Source organism: Pygoscelis adeliae, unplaced genomic scaffold (genome assembly GCF_000699105.1).
Source record: "Pygoscelis adeliae isolate BGI_AS28 unplaced genomic scaffold, ASM69910v1 Scaffold77, whole genome shotgun sequence".
Lineage (NCBI taxonomy): Eukaryota > Metazoa > Chordata > Aves > Sphenisciformes > Spheniscidae > Pygoscelis > Pygoscelis adeliae.
Genome location: NW_008825216.1, coordinates 2,900,858 through 2,911,775, shown reverse-complemented (window position 1 = coordinate 2,911,775; position 10,918 = coordinate 2,900,858). Strand labels below are relative to the sequence as shown.

The 10,918-nt window shown below is 37.4% G+C and overlaps 1 protein-coding gene across 1 annotated transcript in view; it reads right to left on the bottom strand.

Annotated features, from left to right (window-relative positions):
- ARID4B (AT rich interactive domain 4B (RBP1-like)) overlaps positions 1-10,918 on the bottom strand; it is a 92,833-nt gene that overhangs the window by 56,243 nt on the left and 25,672 nt on the right. Inside the window, exons 2-4 of the mRNA XM_009329222.1 lie at positions 6,548-6,658; positions 1,522-1,587; positions 837-923 (exon numbers count right to left, since the gene is read on the bottom strand). Coding sequence (XP_009327497.1) covers positions 837-923; positions 1,522-1,587; positions 6,548-6,658 — 264 coding nt within the window. The remainder of the gene's footprint in view (positions 1-836; positions 924-1,521; positions 1,588-6,547; positions 6,659-10,918) is intronic.

Genomic DNA, 10,918 nt, shown 5'->3' with positions numbered 1-10,918 from the left:
ATAAAAACCCATAATATCTGAAAACAACTAAGTCTGGCGAAGGTTCTTTCAAAACCTGGTCTTCATCTTCCCATGTCCCAGTTATCTGCCAAGGAGAGGGATATGTAGTTTCTCAAGAATCAGTACATTTCCTGTAGTACCTTTAAGACTACCAGTACACAGATGGAATACATGTTATCATTCTACAGGTGACCAGTTTTCCCCAAGGCAGATTGATCTACTGGTACATAGCATCAAAGAGTAAACCCATGTATATAAAGCCTTTAAAAAAATACTTAAAGGGGGAAAAAAAGCTGTATTTGCTTGTGGGCCTGTGGATACATCATCTAAAGTCTGAAATGTCACATTAGAAAATAGGGAAAATGAACAAGGAAAAGACTTCTTTAAAAAGCAAGCTATGTCTTTTTATAGCAGCTGTTATCAGGGCTAAGTCTGAGAGTAGGGAAAAGTAAGTATTGCAACTTGTGTTTTAAAAGCACTTCTTTTCCTTTTTTAAGGAAGTATGACAGCATACTTTGCTTCAGAATATTTAACAAAAGTATCTAAGAAGCAGTTACCAATTATGGAGCAATTCACTAAGTCTTTATTTGGGGTCCCAATTTCACATTGTGATGGATACAGTTTCTTATAAAAATCCAAAATAAGAAGTTTAGGGTTTTGGGTTTGGGGGTTTTTTTAATACAAATTTTGAATACCTAAGTATCTCAAAAAAAAAAAAAAAAAAAAAAAAAAAAAAAAAGAATCTCTTTCTCACCATGCTTAAGACATGTCCAGGTCACAGGCTTATTTTTAAGTCATAAGTTTTATTCAAATACCTATCTATTTCTCTTACCTACAGTGTACCAACTTGCATCTGTTAATTTGTTGATAACTGCTTCCTGGTATGTTCCATCCGGATTCTTCACTTCCACGACAGTTCCTACCTAAAATACAAAAGCCACTTAGCACTGGAGAACTTCTAAAACTGGCAATGAAGTTAACACTTCTGAATTTAGCAAAGAGAGTTAATTTCTATCCTATTTCTATGTTAAATATACCATACTTTTCCAGTTTCATTTGAATATATTTGTATCCCTCAAACACTTCTTTCTTTCATTCCTCTAAAATAAGCCAACTAACTGAGCTGATTATTTCCTGCCAGCAGGTGGGGAACAAGAACCAATTTGAGTGATGTCATTCTCTTGTGTAAGAGCTTGCCCATCAAATCCTCCAGCTGAGTTTTCCAAAGCAACAGTGACTAAAAATCAGAGCCAGCCAAACTTCCTAACTTTAAGGCCAAAAAGAACAGAGGCTTGCATCAGCCTGTATGCTGCATCCCCTTTAACTACAAAGGAAAAACATAACATGAAGAGTATACTAACTCTAGCTTTGCAGCATTACCTTTTACGCTTCGTGATCCTATCTAGCCTGTGTAATAAATTGAACGTTCCATTTTTACCCCATACTGCATATACACATTTATGTCAAATATGGGAAAAGAATGCTTTTCAAAGTGTTAGCAAAATAAGACAAATTTATTACCTTTAAGGGACCCTTTATGTGGTCATCCTGCACTTCCACTGTTGAAGAATCATGTCTAAAAGTTACCTAAAAAATATAATTCAACTGACAATCACTTGATACAATTGAGCAGCAAAAGCACATGCAGATGTCAATAGCCCTTCTCTTACTCTCATCTTACAGTTAGTCACCATAATCATTCCACTTGCTGAAAACTGTGTTTCATTCATATATTTTAAAAATGAGGAGACAATTTTTTAGTCATCAAAACTTCTAAAATATTTTTTATCTTTCAGACTAGAACCATTACCTCTAACGGAAGTGACAAACAGTTTACCAACAACGTTTAATAGCTCAAAACGATCTCTGCAGTTCTCTTGATTTGAATTGTACTGCTCTAGTACCACACCAAGAAAGGAGAAAGTTTCAAGCGTTCTGAGCATAAATATTTTTTAAGAAATATTTATATGTCAATGCTCTTAAATCAAACAGTTTAGCACCTATATCTAACCCCATATCATGGGGTTTTTTGTTTTTGCTGATTAAAGTGCATTTCCCTCACAGTTGACTCACACAAAAGAAGTACAGGACACTGCTGTCAACTAAACAAAATGAACAACTCAAATAGCCTTTCAGTTAATGTCAGCCTAGCCTACGCGCTGCTAGTTAACTAGAAGTAGATGTACAGACAGCTAACTTTTCAGTCTTTCAAAACTGAAGTAAGTCCTGTACGTATTTCTAAGGTATCTTCCCATATCATTAGTTGTGTCTTTAATCCTACACACGCTGTCCTCAGAAAAAAAACAGTCTGGAAATTCAAACTTATTATTAAGTTAACTGTATCAGATGCTACAGATATTCACGTTTATTTCACTCAAAATTAACTTGGTCACACTGAAAGTCATAGGATCCTCCTACCAATTACACCTGAAGTTTTAAGTCCACTCTGGTTTTAAAATTCAGGGAAACTGAGAAAATTCTGGCATTACATTTTATGTACATATGTACATTTTATTAACACACACAAATGATCCTTCTAATGTTCAGCAGAACACACTCACTTGGTGTAAGTATATGATGTTTTATTTAGCATTCACAATAAGTAGGAATGTAACATGAGATTCAGCTGTGTAATAGTAACTCTTAACTACAGCAATCCTACATTAAATCCGAGGACTTGGTTCACAAGTGTACCCAAGGTTATGTTCTCACTGTTGTTGAGAGTTTCTCAGTAGCACACAGCAATAGCAAAATTTCCTTCAGAACTACAGCATTCTCTAAGACCAATTCTCCTACTTAGTCTCCTCAGGAGTAGAGTTTAAGGAGTTTTGTAAACCTTCAAAGGAGCAAACAGCTGAGAACAACACCTACAATCAAGACTAAGGAGAGCCTACCTTGACTGGCTGATTAGAAAACAAATGCACTAAAATGCTTTACTGCCTTCCAGGTGCTACTTCATGAAATAGTCATCTTGTCCATCTTCTGTTAGAACCACAGCAATACATATTGCTGTGAAAGTATGTTCTTTTTAGAGCTGCGTCATCCCACCTACTGATGGCAAATACTTTCTGTCCACCAGACAGACAAAATCATACTTTGTGATCTGAAAGCCAGACAAAGGATTCAGACTAGGAATTAGTTGAGCAAAGACTACCCTTCTGAACTTCAGCCTGACAGATACAGGTATTTATTTCTCTCTTGTGGGGGATTTATCTAGAAATCAAAAGTTCAGTTCAGATGCAAAGTAAACTGAAACCTGTGGTCACTATTGGCTCATATGAAATATCCAGTATATCAATTCCGATTTAGAGAAATCTGTTATTATTTACTTTATGTAATTAAGTGTATTTTACAGCAAAAAGGAACTCTATCCAAAACCATGAGCCAGCCACAACATACTATGATGAAAGGTAAACAAAGCAAATTGCTATTGTGTATTCCAGAATAGTTTTTCTTTTTAAAGATGCCTTGGGGCTTAGACTCTTTTTGGGGAGAAGATTTTTGGTACCAACAGTTTTTGCTTCTCGAGACACTCATACGTACTCAAAAAAATACTGGTTATTAACAGAAATATTCAAACTCCAAACTCATTGTGACACCACTGGCCTTTCTGGAAGCTGAGGAAAGTGATGTCAGTATTTGTTAATGTGGGTTTTAATTCCCATAGTATTTGTCAGTGTGAATCCTTTCTGTCTCAGGCAAAAGATTAAGACACTCAGGACATCATCAACCTGTTTAGATTCAGTTGGAATGTCCCTTTTCTTCACCATCCTGAAAAGACAGTCCTGGTAGGCTCTACACAGCGGATGCTTCACTAGTTTCTCTTTAATAGAGACCTGCACAGAAAACAGTTTCTTCCGAAACCTCTGTGGAGGGTGCCTAAATAGAAGTGGGTGTGGATGATGGTGCTAATTGTTTTCCGACACACTGTCAAAATAAACTGGCTTAAACAGCTCTCTAAGAAAGCTGTAATGGATCCAATGAAGATGGAGTGGACTACCACTCTTCTAACACCAAAAGGCTTGCCCTTTAGTCAAATTTGTACTGCCTTCAACACTTTTCACAAGTCCAGGCAAATCTTAAGTTTTACTGCTTTCCATGACAGTGTGTAATGCAGTTACACTGTTAATGTAAAATTCTGTACCATGTACAGAACCTGCCAAAGACTGCTGAACTGTAAAATACAGCACTTATTGATACTGAAATGATAAATACATAGCACTTGTGTTAATTTGAATAAAGTTATTAAATTATACTGGCGATGGAAAAGTTATTATGAAGGTACCCCTCAAAATATTCTAGGAAGCAGAATTTGACAGAAGACGACAGATAAAAGGAGATGCAATTAAATGTATCTTACTTGCCTGAAGATGATATACTCCATATTGAAAAAATTTTGTTGCCATTCTCCTTTCTCAACAGAGCATCTAGTTATAAAACTTAAATGAAAGCTTCGAACTAAAATTGATGTTATGAAGTTAACTGACTTTCCTTTTCCCCTAGTAGTTCTAGGAGACTAAGGCATAAAATATATTGGGACCAGAAAAAACTGTTAAACAAGTGGAAAATAAATGCAGCAGAAAAACTACCAAAATTCCAGACAAAGTACACCTGATAATAAGAACCTTGGTTAGAGCTAATACTGGGGAAAGTCTGCATGTGCCAGAAACAGCTGAAAAGATTTTTAGAGAAAAATCAAGGGGTCACTGTTAAGTTTAGGGAATATACATTCCTGGTGGAGGAAAGACAATGTAAACAGATATTGTTACTGCACTCACACACAAAAAACCCCTCAACCACATAACACATTACTCTACAAAGCAACAACAGTACTGGGGCTTAACTGCCCTAAGCTATACAGTAACAGCGAAGACACACACACACAAACTTCAATCCACAGGGCTTTAGGCGCAGCCTCCACAAACAACTTACAGTAAAAATTCTATTCCATTTCATTTCAAGATCTTTCTGCAAAACATTGCAGTGACCAAACTGCAAATAATAAACCCAGAAGAAAATATTTATCAATGAAAAACAACCTTAAGTGCAAGTGGCCACCTAACAAGGTGGGCTGAAAGCCCACTAAAGAGCTAAAATGAGTTAAGATTTCACTGATCTAGGCACAACACAATTCCTGTACTTAAATACTGATACTTAACAGCTTAAATACTAATACTTAGTCGCTTAAACTCAATGATGCTGTAAAGCACAGACCAGCTGATGCTGTTAAGAGTTATGACTAATGAAAATGAAAAAAAAAAAAAAAAAAAAAAAAAAAAAAAAAAAAAAAAAAAAAAAAAAAAAAAAAAAAAAAAAAAAAAAAAAAAAAAAAAAAAAAAAAAAAAAAAAAAAAAAAAAAAAAAAAAAAAAAAAAAAAAAAAAAAAAAAAACAAACAGTAATTTGCTCTGAAGGCTTTTTACAGATGTCAGATTTAAGATTAGCATCTCCTCATTACAGTTAACATTATTATCAAATAAGTGACAATAGTCCTTCCCACCAGGGCTTTCGGAGTGCTCGTTCCCTCACACATACTATAGGCAAAAACGGGCCATACCACGAGGACAGATTCAAGCAATGCATGACAGTTTATAATGGAGGCTCTTCTCTAACAGGTTATCACCACTCACAATTCACACATTTTCACGTATATTTACAGCAGATACAAGAAAAACATTCTGCCACTATAACTCTGTTGCAGAGCAACAATCTAATCTATTTTTCGTTAAGTGCTTTTGATCCTTGCTCTGTTATATTTCTGTATGAGGTTAAAAGGCAGAGCAGAAAAATAGTACCTGCTCCCAGATTAGAAGCTTTTAGGGCAACACTATCCAAAGAGAATTATAAGGCCATTTTGCAGTGTAGCCTTACTATATAATAAAAACAAGTCCAAACACTGTTCTCTATTTCTAGAAATGATACTTTAAATTTCCAAGGGATGTTAAAATGTATCTCTTGTATTCCCTCTCCACAATTTTTATTTGTACTGCATGTGGCTCATATTGATTCATTCAGTCATTAACTAGTCATCATAAAGATTAGGTGAGATCCCCTGCTTGCTATTCTGTAGGACTCAATATGCCAAGTCTTTGTTGGAAGACAGCAGGGTTTCATCTTATTCCTGAAGCATTATCTAGTTGCCACTGCTAAATGGCAGTGACCTGTGCTCCTGAAGTAAAAGAAACCATATTAAACCTACTTTGAGGAGTTTTAGCTATTTTCTGATAACATTCTCCCATATATAAGCCTACGTTTGTCATATTTTGATCGATTACTTTAAGGTCAGCCTATGGCATCGAAGGCCACAAATACTGGATGCAAGCAGGTGACAAAGCAGTGAAAGAAACAACGTATTTAATTGTGTAGGGGTGGGGGGAACCCTTCCCAACAAAAATAAGCTTACTGTTATTTCAAAGACTGCACTGCCAGCCTCCAAGGAAAGGACAGCCTCTTAGCTGTCTTGAGACTATAAAGAAGTTTCATGTTGTGCTATTTTGAACATTGATGACTCCCCCCCAAAAAAAAAGCATTTGCAGGAAAACCACATACCTTGACTTTGACAAGTCTTTTTGCTGTCTTGATCTTGGCTTCACAGAAGGCTCCTCTATACTTTGCACTCACATCAGTGCCCACTGTGAGATAGGGAGGCTCATCAATGGCCTGGAACAGAAAGGAAAACAACTGTTTTTTAATTACTGGCCACTGGCAATATAGCTGTCATGGTCTCGCTAGCTTTTGGGGACAGAGCATTACAAAACAGACCAATAAAACTTAACTTGACAGCATATGTATATCACAGCAGTAGAAACACAGAACACAACACTAAGCTCATACAATGACTACCATAAATATAATAAACTGATACCACAGTTGTCTGCAACAAGCACCACATAAGCCTCCAACCTCTGCACCATCTGAAGACACAGCAGATGGCCAGTTCTGCTGCAATGGTGAAGGTGAACCAAGTGTTCTACCTTCTCCTTTAATTGCCTCAAGATCTGATGAGTCTCATGAAGACACTGGTGTTTATTTCCCTCAAATAATTAAGGTTCATTTTTCATTAGTAAGTAAACAATTCTGAAGAGACTTTGCTTTTTAACTTTTGAATAAAGTGAATTCTATAGATGGGCGCTCACCAGGAGAGCAGCCTGACGGGCAGAGCACAGTATGAGAGTAACAGTAGGATAAACACACAACAAAGGTGAAGGGCCCAGACAAAAGACAAGGTTCTGTAACAAGTAACAGAGGAACAGGTGACACACAAACAGGGAAACAAGAAACAGAAGAGGAGGGAAATAAGTGTTTTTGGGGGTAGGAGGCGAACATGGGTCCAATTAGTATGCAGAGTGAGCTCATGAAGGCTCTGTTCCTTCAAAGGAGGTCCATTTTCTCACACAACCTCTCCTAGTGTAATCTGGGGAAGGAGATTCTAGGTAACTGAACCACCTCACTATCACTTCTTAGAATGTGGGTCAGAAGAGAGAAGGAAGAGGGTGACAAGCAACAGGAGTGAGGTACATTTCCAAGAGCTGCAAGCCTCCATGCAGCCCCAAAAAAGAGCTGGGAAGAGAGATCTAAGCCCACATCATGTTTCTGCACCCCTACGGATTCAAACACAGCTAACGAGGCAACTCTGGCACATCCAAGCTCTCTGTGGGAAGAATATAGAGATAATCTCATTCACAGGTCTCAGAGCTACTATTTGATACTGAGGTGCTTGCACTCAGCATCAGGTAATTCCCACTGGCTGTTTCCAGCTCCAATACATCAGAAGTAAAGGCATGCAGGTATGTACCTGAACACTTCAATGCATGATTTTTCAGAAATTAAGTTTTGCAAAACTTGAAATTGAGAGACATGAGATGCGACAGTATTAACTCCATATTAATGATGTTTTTACCTTGACTTTGTTCAAGCCTACCTCTCATTTTCAGGTAACAGAATCTATTTCAGAGTACTCGAAAACTCTTATCAAACTGCATTTAAGATCACCAGAAACATGAATGTTCTAATGAATCCCTCCCTCTCTTTCTCTCCCTGCATACATGGTGCGTGACTGCATGCAGAGTACTACGATATACTACTCTGGTAGTAGCATATCCATGAACACATATCCGTTCCTATTCCAGACTTAATAACAACAAAATTCAACTGAGATTAACAAGGTATCTGTTAAGAGCGTTGGGATTCTGAAATTCATTCCCTCCTTGCTTGTCTAACAGTGTAAATTGCAGCCTTCAAGGCAGGCTGCAATGCTTCTCTCTTACTCTACTCGGAAGGATGTTGAAACAGGGACTCAGATGGCGATAAACTTGGTTTTGCTTAGTATTCTCAGTAGAGTGTACTAAGTAGTGGTTGCTTCATATAATATAAATCTGAACAGGGGAAAGCAGCAATGTATTCTCTTGCAAAGTCAGTAAAGCTCTAAGAAGGGAACATCCCTCCTGCTCTCCCCCACTCCTCAGTGAAGAAACTCTTCAGCCCTACAATGCTGATAGTCTTTCATGCCAGTTGATCTTCCAAACTTAAAAGAAAGCATGGAGCATTGAGATTACTTTAACAAGACAGACAGATCCCAGATGGATCCACATAGATGCATGTAGCTAGAATTCTCCTATAAACAAACACTTCAAGAGCTGGTTGTGTCAGTATCAGTCTATATCTCCCTATACAGCCAAACAGATTATCTCAAAGACCAACTCATGTTAAGTTTAACTCACAGAAAATAGTGAACGCTTTTTCTTCACTACTATTGAATGTTAACTGAAAAACAAAAACAACCAAACAAAAAAAAGTCTACAGTACTGGGAACCAAGACAATCTGAAGCTCTGGTCTTCGACTGTTTGGAAGTTTATGGCAGAGGAACAGGCAAGTCAACAATCAACCTTTAAAACAGAATTTTAAATTCTTATTAAGAGTATAATCACCAATATTACTGATTACTTTATCACTACTCTGGCTTATTTTTAAAAGCTTCCTCCAAAAAGAATATTCATTTGTAGAACGACCATCTGTAAGAATTGATTTCTGTTACTACCACACAAGTTAATTTCAATCCCTAGCCTAAATCTCCTGAACTTACTTTTACAACAGCTAACTCCTTTCACTGGAATTAGTAAATATTTACCATTGTAAATGGAGTCATTTCAAAGAATAGCAAACATATGGACCATTTGCTTGCATGTGTAGGTATGTTTACTAAAAAATACAATACTGGAGTAGCTTTTGAGAGGAAAATTTATACTAATGAAATGCATTTCTTTTATTACCACTATGAATCATTATACATTTTAAAATAACCATGTGAAATCTTCAGTGGATACATATAAGAAATTTTTCTGCAATTTTATTATTCCATTGAAACACAGATTATGTGTGCTTTTTTTTCCCAAATCACTTAACTGGAATTTTCAAAATACTTCCCTCATTCTGACTGACAGTATCAGCTGAAAGTGATAAGTTAAAACAACTAGCAAGATGTGATGCATCATAGAGAATGCAAACTAGAAAAGTAATGATCAAAGTCTGGCATTAATTTCAGATAATCCCTACCACGACTTTGTCATTTTTCACCAACTCTAAATGAGTCACCTGTTCTCAAGCAGGTTTTATTTAATTCCACCAAAATTAGATACAGATTAAAAATAAGTACACAGCTATTTTTACCTTTCTGTTATCCCTTCTCTGCTTTGTGCTTATGTCATTTAATAGACATCCTTACACTCAGAGTGAATGTATCTTTGCCTATTTAATTTTGACATGCTTTGGCAGGATTTGTTTTTATTTTTTCTTTGCTTTTCAGTGCAGGTTACCAGAAAAGAATAGTATGTTAAAATGCAGCTAAAATCTGAGAACATGATTCAGTTATCTTGGAAAAGGTATTACAAGCATATTGGAATTATCTTAAAAGAAGCACTGCAACAGTCTTTAAGGGGAAGGGGGAGACACAGCATTGGACTACCCTACAATAAAAAGTTTGGAGCTACTTAAAATTATTAAAGACTTCATTTTGAGACAACACTACTAGTCTCATATGCAGCCCAGAGATTTGGAGACAGCGACAGTCTCAGCCCTGATTTTATTTTAAAACACAAGGTAATCTGAATTTGCATTTACATTTCATATCTGAACATAATCTCTTGCACTTTATAATTTGTAGATAAGAATCGTCTTTTCGGTAGCGTATCATAAAACCATCAATAAACTTTTGCTCAACAGGAAAACTGAAAAGTATGCCCAGCACACGCCATCATTTATTTATGATGAGATCGTGAACTTCTGTCATTCAGAGCAGCTTCAATCTACACCCCAGATTTCCTCTCTCTCAACCTTTCTATGTCTCTACACTCCCTAAAAACACCTTTCTGTTCACACAGGAAGAAGAAGAAAGGGAAAAGTGAAGCTGATGGTAATCTCTTCGGTTTGCCTTTTTTTTTTTTTTTTAAACTATTGGCAGAAGATTGGTATTTAAGATCCTCGTCAAAACCACCCACCAACCAGGTGCTTACATGAGGGATCACTGTTTTGTTTGCATGAATGACTGAGGCCAGGCTACCAGAGGGGGAGCAGGCTCTGCTGGGTCACAACGGCAGACAGACATCCTCCTCCAAACGGAAACTGGTGCAGGGCTGTATCCGAGGCCTCGCTCCCCCAGGAGTGCGGGGCCGCAGCCAGGCTGGGGGCACAGAAGGGCTGTTTTGGAAAGAGACTGGGGCGAGACCTTCCTCAGCATTCGCTGAATTAGGATGCGGACTACTGAAAACTGAACGTTACCAGGGGTTTGAGCAGCTCCCCAACGACCTGCAGACAGCCGGGTTCGATGATCCAGCTTCAGTAAGGCTGCTGGAGGAAAGCAGAGCCCGGGTGATTTTGTTTAGCTCACTAGGAAGGGCAGAAGAGCAGACGGGCACCAGCGTTTC